Raw genomic sequence first — 12,827 nt, 5'->3', positions numbered from 1 at the left:
TAAAACACAGCTGAAAACCCCTAGGAGAAACCTCTTTGCGGTAAACTTTTTGGCTGGTATTGCATTAACTTAACAAAGTTGATCTTTATAAAAAATAGTATTGCATCCATCTTCACCATGGCTTGAATCCACACTTCTTGAAAGATGCATTTATCTTCCTTAATTCTTGTTTCTAGCTGTTTGGCTCAAAATGGTGAAATAAAAATCTTGTGATTAATTTCATCACTCAGAAATTTAAAATAGATATATATTTTCAACTCACATCTCCATTTCACTAAACTTTATTCTTGAAACTAATGAAGAATAGTTATAAAATATTAGGGCTCTGATAGGAACAAAACTATCAAGTAGAGGCTTTTCTACTGTTGCTCAGTTGTGTGTTTGTATGGCTGGCCCTGAAACTTCTAAAAGCTGCATTAACCAGCTTAAACAATGTTTGGATAGAATGATGGAATGCCTTTGTCCCATACTATTTTAAGCATGCAAGTAGGTGTCGACGTTAATAGGTAGGCTGCTGGATAGGAGGATCATTAGGTTCTCAATATTCTATTTTATGTACCGCAGAATCAATCTATCAATTTCATTTTATATGTGTTCCCATTAGCTTTCCTGAGAATTTTGGAATATTTCAACTGAAACATATGTATTACAGAATTACATATTACACACAATATTGCATTGCACTAGTTTGAAAAGATGACACAGTGCTTTAGTTATCCACTGTTATATTGCCATTGTTTCCAAGAGGTCATGAGCAGAGTTGGTAACACAAATTGCAGAGAATGGGCTTAGATTAACAGTGGATGCCATTCTGACACAGGTTGTCGCAAGGACTGCAGCATGGACAGCCAGTGATCATTCTCTTTGGAGTTTTTCCTCCCTATGTATGCACGTCCTAAAAGCTGCCTTGTACTGACTTTGGCGAGTGCAACTTCATACACAGAAGTTATAATCGTGGACTGATTTATAGCATACTCTGATACAGTGAAAAATATGACCTGATTGAACACTGTTATTTCAGACTTTGGATTTGCTGGTGTCTTCTGGTGCCTCATCTTGTGTTGATTGATGTAGAAATCTACTCTTATGTAAATATCTGAAAGGAAATAGAATAAACAAGGTCATATTGAACCAAATGGGATTTAAAGCAATTTACAACAAACACTGGCAATGACTGCAGCCTCACTATTGGCAAGGATATAGTATGTGGACTCTAGTTGATAATTCACAACATTGGTTATTCATAAATGAAATTGAAAAAATTCAGGAATGAAATGCTTCTGTTGGAATGATTTAGATTTTAAGAGCAAAATTAGTTAAAACTAGTTGAAGAATCAGTCTGACTAATCCATGGTGTTATTTAAATTTAAACAAATACACATCTGTAGGATAGACATAACTGGCATGTATGCTGTGCCTTTGTTGAGAATAGACTAACATATTTAACGACACTGCAATCAATCAAAGGTGTACATGGAGGTAAAGGAAATGGGAATGAGGCTTCATCTTTCTGAGGCAGCTCATGGGTCTGGTAACACCAATGGTGGACTAAAGTCTATAGTTTGCAGCAAAGTGAGAGGAGGTGGATATTGTACCCAGGAAGGTGGGATAAATGAATGGCTTAGTGTAGGAACCAGGGTAGAGTTTGAATGCAATAGGATCACAGCAGGAAGAAGGGAAGATGAAAGTGTTTAAAATGGATAATAAAGTACTGCAGGAGCTGGAAATCTGAAATAAAATGGAAAGTGCTGAAAAAAACTTAGTGGGTGAATAAGCATTCATTTACACACATGTAGTTTCAGGCTGAAGAGAGACACAAAAAAACTGGAGTAACTCAGGGGGTCAGTCAGCATCTCTGGAGAAAAGGAATGGGTGACATTTCGGGTCGAGACCCTTCTTCAGGCTGTTGAGATGTAGTTCCAGGCTGTTGAGCTTTAGATAAAAGTAAGATTCAAGATGCAGAGACTGGGAGATAGCTAGAGAGAGATGAATGCCTGTGATAGGAAGAAGAAGGAGAGATTAATTATAATAAGGAAAATTGCTAAAGTAAGAGGGGATGATTAAACTACTGGTGAATACAAATAGTAGTGGTTTGCTTCTTGCTGTTATAATTTCCATACATTTCTTTATTCTCCCTCTGCTAAATTCATATTCAGCTCAGTCACCAATGTGATTCGCTGATCACTTATTAATGTTTAAATAAATATATTCCTTTTCCTACTTTTATGTTCATTTTTCCTATTTTCACTCGTTTGGCAAAGCTTTCTTTAATATTCCTATCCCTTTAATTGGGAAAATCACTTTAGATTTTTCTGTAGAGCCTTTCTGGAGCAACAGAACAGGACAATCCTCTCATTCCTTACAATTCTATGTTTTTCAGTTTTATTACAACCATACAGGATCTTCTGGTAATCATCAGCTTTTTCATACCTGGTGTTCATCAGCGTAATATAATGACTAAATAGATAAGTGATTAATTCTTATTAAGTTCCACTCAGAAGAGTATTCTTAACTTGTATCAATTATTTTTAAAATGCTCCAGTAGTTATCCTTGCTTTTTCAGGTTCAGTACACTATTTGGATCACGAGAAAGAAGACCAGCATGACCTGACATGGCGCTGCGCCAATGCAAGTCTTCTTCAATCTCCCACATCAATTGCTCACCTTGCCAGCTCAACAAATACTTTCAACTATGTCAGAATGAGAAGTAGAGGAACATTCATTAAATGAAAATGAACTTTTTACTATTTTTAGTTTTAAATATCTTGGTCGCTGAATCTCGAGGAGTCTATATTATAACGTGAACCTTTTCTGATAATATTCTCAAACATGTATTACTTTGATAGGCCTTGCTTCACTTTGGGTGTGCTATTAATTATGTCCTTAGAGGGCTGACAGGATTACCTCGATGCATAAACCTAGTCCTTCAATCCTTGTGATTGTCCTCCTCCATTACCCAGTGGTCACACTTCATCAGTACTTGACTGGCTAAAATGCGTTTTTTGATGTCCTGAAGGGGGATGTGAGTAGCACTTTATAAATGCTCATTTTTTTAATCACCTAATCAAGATTTCAGACCTTGGCACTATGTCCGCAAGAACATGAAACTTTAACAAACTGCCCAATCTTTGTTAGCTCAGGAAACCAGTGCTCTTAGACTCCAGAAACAAACCAGTTAGCCTATCGTGTCAGTAACATTGAATAAGACACACCTGGCCTGTCTCCTTATTCAGCAATTAGTGCATGACTCTGCAGGTCAGACCATTCACATATACATCATACTATTTTTAACGTTTAATGAGTGGTTCTGCCACTATTCCCCTATCAGAGCAAGTTCCAGACTCCTATCACCCTTTGGATGAAAACAAATTTTCCTCATAATTTGAATGGTTACTTTTAATCTATGCTCCTGCTTTGAGCCCCATGCTAAAGGAAGCAGGACCATCCTATTTATTTAAGTCACTCACAATTTTATGCATTTCATTTAAGTCTTCCCCTAATCTTCACTGTCCCAAAGAAACCAAACAGATCTTATCCAATCATTTCCCACAGCTACAGATTTTTTTTTAGTCCTGGCAACATCCTCATAAATCCCACCAGGATAAATGTGTCTTTCCAATAATGTGGTGACCAGTACTATATACAATATTTAAGCTGTTAGTAGCTAGTATTTAAGAAGTTAACCAAGGCCAGGAAATACTCAATGAATGGGAGGGGGGTGTTGTTCAACCTTGGAATACAGGTACATAATTCCCTGAAAATAGCAACGTAGATAAACAGGTTGGCGAAGGAGGTCTTTGGCATGCTTGCCGTCATTGGCAATGGCATTGAGTACATGAGCTGGGATGTCATGTTACAGTTGTACAAAACATTAGTTAGACTGCACTTGGAACTTAAATAAAGAGATTGGATAGGCTAGGACTATTTCCCCTGGAACGAAGGAGGCTGAGAGAGATCTTATGGAGGCTTATAAAATTAGGAGAGGTATAGATTGAATAAATACGCATAGTCTAAACATAGAAGCCATTGATGTAAGGCAAGAGGAGAAAGATTTAAGGAAAATCTGAGGAGCATGTTTTTTATATAGAGGGTGGTGGATGTATAGAATGAACTGGCAGAGGAGGTATTACAATTTAAAAACATTAAATGGATATCTTGGTTGGTGTGCATGAGTTGGGCCCAAAGACCTGTTTCTGTGAATCAGAGAAAAAAATCCAGTATCCCTTTTAAAACACTGTTTTGACTTGACAGATGACGTCTAAGGACAACAGACCACGACCACTATGGTCTCCTCCAAAGTTATTCTGTATCTTCTTCTTCTTCTTAAGCCCTTGGCTCCTCTAGGGAGCATAGGCCATTGACAAATGTCCTCCACCTCACTCGGTTGTTGGCAGTTCTTTCGAGATCTCCCCAGTTGAGCCCACTCCCAGCCATTTCTGCCTGGACATCTCTTCTCCAGCTGTTACTGGGGCGACCTCTTTTCCTTTTTCCTTGGGGGTTCCATTTCATGGCTTGCCGGGTGATGTTTGTGGCAGGTTTTCTGAGGTTGTGTCCAATCCAACTCCATTTTCTCTTTCGAATATTTAAGTCAATGGGATCCTGGCTTGTTCTTTTCCACAGGTCCCAATTGCTTACTCTGTCTCTCCTCCAGATGTTTAGTATTCTCCTGAGGCAGGTGTTAATGAATGTTTGCAGCCTGTTTTTGTTGTGTGTTTTGTTGTTTTCCATAACTCTGATCCATACAGCATTATCTGCTTCACATTGGAGTTAAAGATGCGTATTTTGGTGTTGATTGTATTTTGAATTGTAAACACCACCCTAGCCTTATTGATTCTGCTTTTAACGTCTGCATCTGCCCCTCCGGTGGTGTCCACAACACTGCCTAGGTATGTGAATGTTTCTACCTCCTCTAGAGCAGTGTTGTGCATGAGGATAGAGTTGCTGGTTTTGGAGTGGATCTTCATCACCTGTGCCTTTGCTGTATTGGGTGTAAGACCAAGTTTTGATGCAGCTTGTAATAATCTGTCTGTCTTCTCCTGCATTTGTATCTGTGTGTGAAAGGAGAGCTATGTCGTCTGCAAAGTCAAGGTCATCTAGCTGTTCCCACATTGTCCACTGAATTCCATGTATTTTCTCTTCAGTTGTTTCCATCATGATCCAGTCAATTGCCAGGAGGAACAGGAATGGTGACAGTAGACATCCCTGCTTGACGCCCGTCTTGACACTAAAGCTCTGGGTGAGCTGGCCTGCAAGCATAGCTTTGCATGACGTTCCATCATACGAGTTCTTGATTAAGTTTATGATCTTGGTGGGAATTCCATAGTGGTCCATTAGGCGCCATAATGTTGTCCTGTCTAAGTTGTCAAACGCTTTCTCAAAGTCGATGAAGTTGATGTACAGGGACGTGTTCCATTCAATAGACTGTTCAATGATGATGCGTAGTGTTGCTATGTGATCTGTGCATGAGCGATCCTTCCTGAATCCTGCTTGCTGGTCCCGGAGCCTCTCGTCTACAGCTTCCTGAAGACGGTTGAAGATGACCCGGTTGAGAATTTTACTGGGTACAGAATTGTAAGGTGATCTCTCGGTAGTTGTTACATTTTCTTAGGTCACATTTTTTTGGCAGTTTCACAATGTATCCCTCTGCCCATTCTGTGGGTGTCTTTTCCTCCTCCCAAATTCTCCCAAAGAAACCGTAGAGCATGTCTGTCGATGAGTCTATATCTACTTTAAGGGCTTCAGGTGGAATTTTGTCAGGGCCAGCAGCTTTGCCAGTTTTCAGTTGCTTGATTGCAGCCTTTATTTCTGATTTTGTTGGTCTATCACACTTAATATGCAGTGGTATCCTGGTTTTGGGAATATGTGGCTGCACTGCTGGTGGTGGCCTGTTTAAGACTTCTTAGAAATGCTCTACCCATCTGTCGAGCTGTGCCTCCTGGGTTGAAAGCAGTTGGCCTTCTTGTCTCTAATTGGTTTATTACTGTGCAGGTATGTCCCGGACAGTTTCCTTGTGATGGTATACAACCCCCTCATGTTCCTTTGAGTTGCCGCAATTTCTGCCTCCTTGGCTAACCTCTCCACCTGTGTTCTCTTGTCCCTCCTAATGTTCTTTCGCACCTCTTTGTGGCATCTGTTGTACTCCTTTTGGGCCAAAGCCTTTTCAGCTCTTGTTCTTGAGTTGTTCACCTTCGCTTTGAACTTTCTCCTCTGTTGGATTGTGTTGAGGGTTTCTGGTATTATCCACTCCTTGTGCTTTTGGGTCCTTCTCCCCAGGGCCTCCTCACAGGTTGAGCTCCAAGCAGCTTTTAGATGTTCCCACTCCTCATTTATTGTCCATCCTTCCTTCCTCCTCATCTGTAGCTCTGTATTTTCCCGTGAGAGGATATCCTTGAACTTCTTCACCACTTGAGCACTGCTGAGGTATTCAGTGTTGTATTTCGCTCATTGGCTTTTGGCCCAGTGGTGTCTCCTCAGCCTTAGCTTGAATTTCCCTACCAGGAGGTGGTGGTCTGAAGCTATACCTGTTCCTCTTCTTGTTCTGACATCTTCGATTGACCTTCTGAACTTTTTACAGATACAAATATGGTCAATTTGATTTTCTGTGACATGATCTGGTGACACCCAAGTTGTTTTGTGGATTGTTTTATGGGGGAATACAATTCCCCCAATCACTAGGTTATTGTTAACACAGGTCTCAGCAAACATCTCGCCATTTTCATTCATTTTCCCCACTCCATATTTTCCCATTGCTGCCTCATATCCCTCGTTTTGGTCTCCAATCTAGGCATTGAAGTCACCCATCAGGATAATGAGGTCTCTGGCTCCAATACTAGCAAGTAGGTGGTTCAAGCTGTCATAGAACCAGTCTTTGACCTCCTCCTCTGCATCGTTGGTGGGTGCTTAACATTGGATTATGTGGGCTTTCACTCTCTTGTTGTTGGTTTTGAAGGTTGTGGAGATGAGCAGTCAAAGGCCAGAGATTCCCTAAAGACAGTTTGGATGTTTCATGCCTTCATGGAGGCATGGAATAGCTCCTTATTTTTTTAATCTGTGTGGCAGATATCACTTCCCCTGACAGAACTTAGAATGGAATATCTATTTTGGAAATTTAATATCAGATAAGGAATTATGTGGCTTGTGCAATGTAGACAATGTAGACAACAGCCTACATTGAGATGAATGATATGTGCATAGTGTCTAGTAGAGATAGGACAAAGAAATACAAGATGATTTGTCACAAGTGTCTCGCAATTTATTTTCTACTTATGACTCATTGTTAGATATTCATTTCTCTATCCTTTTAGAAAAATATGATTATCCCAGCTTCCACATTATAAATGAATCAGGACTTGGGTATCTGGGATAGGAACTGGAAGGAGACAGTGATTTTGATTGACTTATCCTTCTGGTGAATGTTTCAGCTTTCTGGCTAATGAAAGAGTCTACCCAGACAAAAGATCCTGACAAATGAATTAAAAACATTATCCAGTTTAAAGAGCCATTACAATTCTGTTCCAAATTTGTTCTTTCACTTTTTACACTCCATTCCATTCCTTCCATGGAATTGATGTTTTTAATTGCCCCCATATACAATTAAATAGAAATATTCAATATAGCGTAGACATATTCTAAATATAATGTTTACCAGAAGAAGCAATGAAATTATAAAATGTTAAATTATAAATAGGACTAATTCTTGATAAAATACAGTAAATATAGGATATAAAATACATATTGCTGTTTGTGATTTGTATTTTCCACTTTATTTTGCTAGCTCGGAATGGCGATTTTTACCTTTGCAGTTTCCAGACGTACAGCCACTAGATGGTGCACAAACCGCAGTGGAGCACCCTGTGTTTCTGTGCAGGACCTCGACTTAAGACTGATTTATTTCATATTTCAAATATTTGTCATGCTAATAGGAGATCATACAGACCATCGAGTTTATGCCATCTCTCAGGGCAATCTTAACAATCCCATTGGTGTATTTTTCCCCCCTAATCTAATCTATCTCACATCCCCATCAAATCTCTATGATTTTTCCACTATCCAACCACAGTAGGGGTAATTATGTGAATTAACCTACTAAGCAACATATCTTTGGGATGTGGGAGAAAACTACAGCACCTGGAGAAAACCTAGGTGATTGTCAGGAGAGTGTGTAAACTTTGTACATCAAAGCCAGGTCTCTGGAATGGTGAGGCAGTAGCACGATCTGGTGCACCCCTGTCACCTGGTCCAGGAATATTGTTGTACACACAAGAATATCAGTGCATAAACATAATAATCCATGATTCTGTCACTTATCCACTCAATGTAATTCAAAATGACCCTAGAACATGTTGTAAATTCAGCAGATCAACATTTTTCTGTGGAGAGAGTAAATGTTTCAGATTAGAAAAAAGTAATTGACTCATTTGTTGCTTGACTTGTTGAGCTTTTTCAATATTTTCTGTTTTAATTTCAATTTCAAATATTGTAGCATTTTGAGTCTGAATTTTTAAGTTTCCAGGTTCAAACAGAAAGTGCATCACTTTTGAAAGAACTGTAAAGGTGTATACCTGAGGCAGAACATTAATTGAATGTAAACTTTAATGAAAACAAGGCTGATAAATTCTATGTTTTACTCTCCAAATGGCCTTGGATCAATGTAGTTTAAACATTAGAACTTTGTATACCTGTATCTGGACTGTTGCTCAGGCAACCAACTTTCACCTTCAGTGGTGTAACTTCCAATTTCTGGGCTGTTGGAAGGTATTTAAGAGATACAAATATTTCTCCAATGACATCCTGAGGGAACCAAATGCAATTAAAATAATAGTAAATTTGCTGTTTACACATGTGCCTTAATTTTTCCATCTATTGTCAGTTTTAAATAATTATAAACTCTTTTGCTAAAACTGCCAGTTTAGTATGTTTCTGTTACCAGATTCTTAAAAGAGTAATCTTTGCAAGCAACCTCTTTTTAGCTAACTGGTTCTTCGAACAAATGTCAAGTCATACTATAGCGAGGGTGAGCTTCTTTTGAGACTATTGGCCATTTATGGCCCATATCTCTTTCACAAGTATCTCATAATTTATTTACTACATTTTTGGAGTGTAGGAGGGAAAGGGGTGATCTTATATAGTGTATAAGATCATGAGATCTTTACCCAGAGTAGGGGAATTAAGAACCAGAGGACATAGGTTCAAGGTGAGAGGGGAAAGATTTAATAGGAACCTGAAGGGCAACTTTTTCACTCAGAACATGGTGGTTATATGGAATGAGCTGCCAGAGGAGGTAGTGATGGACAGGTACATGGATATGAAAGGTTTAGATGGATGTGGGCCAAAGGCAAGCAAACGTGACTAGTGCAGATGGGGCATCTTGGTCAGCATGGGCAAGTTGGGCTGAAAAGCCTGTTTCCAAGCTCTGTGACTCTATGACTCTACTTTAATCTGCCGTAAGATATTGATTTATCTTTCCACCTTTTTGGAAAGCATGAATAACTCAGCTCCCATTCTAGAAATTAAGATGTTCAAAGAGAATGGAAGAATGTAATGAGACTGAAATAGGTGTTTTGTTTTCCTCCCCTTCGGTGCATAATCCCTGATATCACCTCAAAAACACCTCGAAGAAACAAATTAAACTCTGTAGCAAATTATGGGTACAGATTATTATTATTTCATTCTAAATTTTTCAGTTACTCCACCCAGAAACATATTTCTCAATGAATATTGAATAGCACAGGAATAAATATACTCATGTCCTGAAAAGCCAAAGGAGTAACATAATTTATACCTTTTGGATCTTCTGCAAGTCCTCACAGAATTCAGTTGCATTTGATAAATCTAAGTTGCTGAATGATATCCGTACTTCCCCGAAAGCGTCAAATCGTGAATATTTGTCAAAATCCAAGACCTGGCAAGAGATTATTTACAAGGAATCATATTGTACAAAGGACTAATGTTCAAAAAAGACAGACAACTAAATGTCAACAAGAGATGGGTTATCCAGATTTTTGTTTGGTAGTAGAATAGTAATGTTTGCTTCTATCCTGATAGTGAAGTGAAGTTTTGCCATTACATAAAAAAGTGAATGTGATGTCCTTGCAGGCTTGATGATAGATGCCACCATCTGGAGGCTGTGCCTCATGTAGATACTTTCAATGGTGAGGAGGGCAGTTCCCGTGATGGACCAGGATGAGTCCTCCATTCTCTGCAGCCTCCAAACGTGATCTCCCGGTGGCTGAGCACTTCAACTCCCGCTCCCACTCCCAGTCTGACCTTTCTGTCATGGGCCTCCTCCAGTGCCATAGTGAGGCCCACCGGAAATTGGAGGAACAACATCTCATATTTCGCTTGGGCTGCTTACAGCCCAACGGTATGAACATTGACTTCTTCAACTTTAGATAGTTCCTCTGTCTCTCTCTTTTCCCCCCCTCCCCCTTCCCACTTCTCCCACTGTCTTCCTGTCTCCACTTATATCCTTTCTTTGTCCCGCCCCCCTGACATCAACCTGAAGAAGGGTCTCGACCCGAAACATCACCCATTCCCTCTCTCCTAGATGCTGCCTGACCTGCTGAATTACTCCAGCATTTTGTGATACCTTCTTTATTATTGTAAGTCATCTTTAAGTAGGCAAACCTTTTGGTGTCATTCCGAGGCCCAAGGATTACAAGGCAAGATGCTGTTTCCAAAATTTAGTGATTAATGTTTTAACTCTCGCTACATTGGAATACACTTTAACTTCAGTTAATTTATCCATCTAGCAGTTAGAGTACTTTGAGGATTTGGATTAATTCAACATTATCAGCAATCAGAGCTATTTTTTTACCAGAGTTTTGAATGCTAATCTATTTGTCATCATGCAATAATAAGTAAATAGTCAATCACTCACTTGGTTTATGTTAAATCCAGTTCAATAAATTATATATATTAAATCCAGCTAAGTTGCAGGGTATTGTGTTAAAGTTGCTGGAATCGTGACATAATTGTTTCCATTATTATTCAAAACTATTATAATAGTCATAGAGTCATACAGCATGGAAACAGGTCCTTCGGCCCAACTTGCCCACACCAGCCAAGTACACTAGTCCCACCTGCCTGTGCTTGGACCATATCCCTTTAACTTGTTCACTGTCAAGTTACTATTTTTTTACTATTGACCAGAACCAGGGGCCACACTGTAAGAATAAAGGGGAGGCCATTTAAAACTGAGATGAGATAAAACGTTTTCACCCAGAGAATTGTGAATTTGTGGAATTCTCTGCCACAGAAGGCAGTGGAGGCCAATTCACTTGATGCATTGAAAAGAGAGTTAGATAGAGCTCTTGGGGCTAGCGGAATCAAGGGGTATGGGGAGAAGGCAGGCATGCGTTACTGATTGTGGATGATCAGCCTTGATCGCAATGAATGGCGGTGCTGGCTCGAAGGGCCGAATGGCCTACTCCTGCACCTATTTTCTACGTTTCTATGTTAGAAGGTTCACATAGGTTGTGACATGACGTGGATTTACAAGGGCCCGAGCTATAGTGAGAGGTTAGATAGGCTAGGACTTTGTTTCTTGAGGGCAAGAAACTGAGGGGTAATTTTATAAAGTATGAAATCATGAGAGGCATAGAAAGGATAAATGCATATTGCCATTTTTCCTTTTTTCCCTACGGTAGGAGAATGAAGAACTACAGGGCATTGGTTTAAGGTGAAAGGGGAAAAATTTAACAGTAACATGAGTGGCAACCTTTTCACACAGAAGTTGGTGGGCAAACTGCCAGAGAAATCGTTGAGGCAGATTCAATAACAACATTTAAATGTCATTTGTGCAAGTAGATGGATAGGGGTCAAACATGGGCCTACCTTAGATTTGGCATCTTGGTTGGCATGGACGAGTTGTGCCAAAGGGCCTATGTCCATGCTGTATGACTATGATTTGGATTACACTGTGATGAAAGAGCCTAATGTACCAAGATTGGCTTACCTGAAACTTAAACTTAGTATTTTGTTCATATTGGTGAATGAAAATAACTGCTGAACTGAGATAATGTTTGAGAATAAAAAGAACACCAAAAGGATTTAAGGACTGGAAGGTTAAATATACCTCAAGTTTTAAATTAGCTTTCTTGCGGATATTTCTTTCCACAGAACAGGTAAAGCGTTCTCCAAAACAGGGATTTCTGGTGTTCTTCACAATCTTCGTGTCCCATTGCTGAAGAATACATTGGTATCGAGGTAAACTAATAAATAGCTTTATCCGAAGGAAAGAGTCGACGCTCTGTTTGGCATGTCGAGCAGGAAGATTAGATGCTTGTAAAACTGTCAGTTGTAGCTTTGATTGTTTTTTATCGTATGACAGAGAAAATCTCAATTTTCCTGTAAGTTCATCCTTTGATTCAGCAACAAGGTCTTCATTTGATTGTATCAGCTTAAGGCCAACACGATCACATTGTAGATAAAGATTCAGCTTTTGTAGACTCTCTTGGGGTTTGTACATCTTTAAGAAAAGTCATGTACACATTAATCAATGTAAAATATAAATTTGTCATCAATTAATACAATACGTATTTTCAAATCCTGACATTCACTTGCCTTGTAATTGTGTAATTTCATATCTGAATACTTGTCTTTATCTGACGTGCTCAGAAAGTCTGAATAGTTATTTTGTGATGATAAGTTGCTTTCTTCTGCATATTGTTTCTTGGATTCAATCTTTGTAACTATAAATATAATAATGGTTAAAAGTTATATAAGAAATGTACATTAATGGAGTGGTTAAAATTATTTGGTTATTTTGTGGGAACTTGTAAATTTAAAGCTGAGATCTAACTTTCACCAATGTAGCATTTTGGAAG

General features: G+C 39.1%; 1 protein-coding gene across 1 annotated transcript; it reads right to left on the bottom strand.

Annotated features, from left to right (window-relative positions):
• Nucleotides 1–788: 788 nt before the first annotated feature.
• syt19 (synaptotagmin XIX) lies at nt 789–12,469 on the bottom strand. The gene is made up of 4 exons (XM_078414811.1): nt 12,077–12,469; nt 9,782–9,901; nt 8,679–8,790; nt 789–1,096 (listed from the first exon to the last, which is right to left on the bottom strand). The coding sequence occupies exons 1-4, from the start codon at nt 12,467–12,469 to the stop codon at nt 789–791; spliced, it is 933 nt and encodes a 310-aa protein (XP_078270937.1).
• Between the last annotated feature and the right edge of the window lie 358 nt (nt 12,470–12,827).

Source organism: Rhinoraja longicauda, chromosome 18, assembly GCF_053455715.1.
Source record: "Rhinoraja longicauda isolate Sanriku21f chromosome 18, sRhiLon1.1, whole genome shotgun sequence".
Lineage (NCBI taxonomy): Eukaryota > Metazoa > Chordata > Chondrichthyes > Rajiformes > Arhynchobatidae > Rhinoraja > Rhinoraja longicauda.
This window is presented reverse-complemented; position numbering and strand designations above follow the sequence as displayed.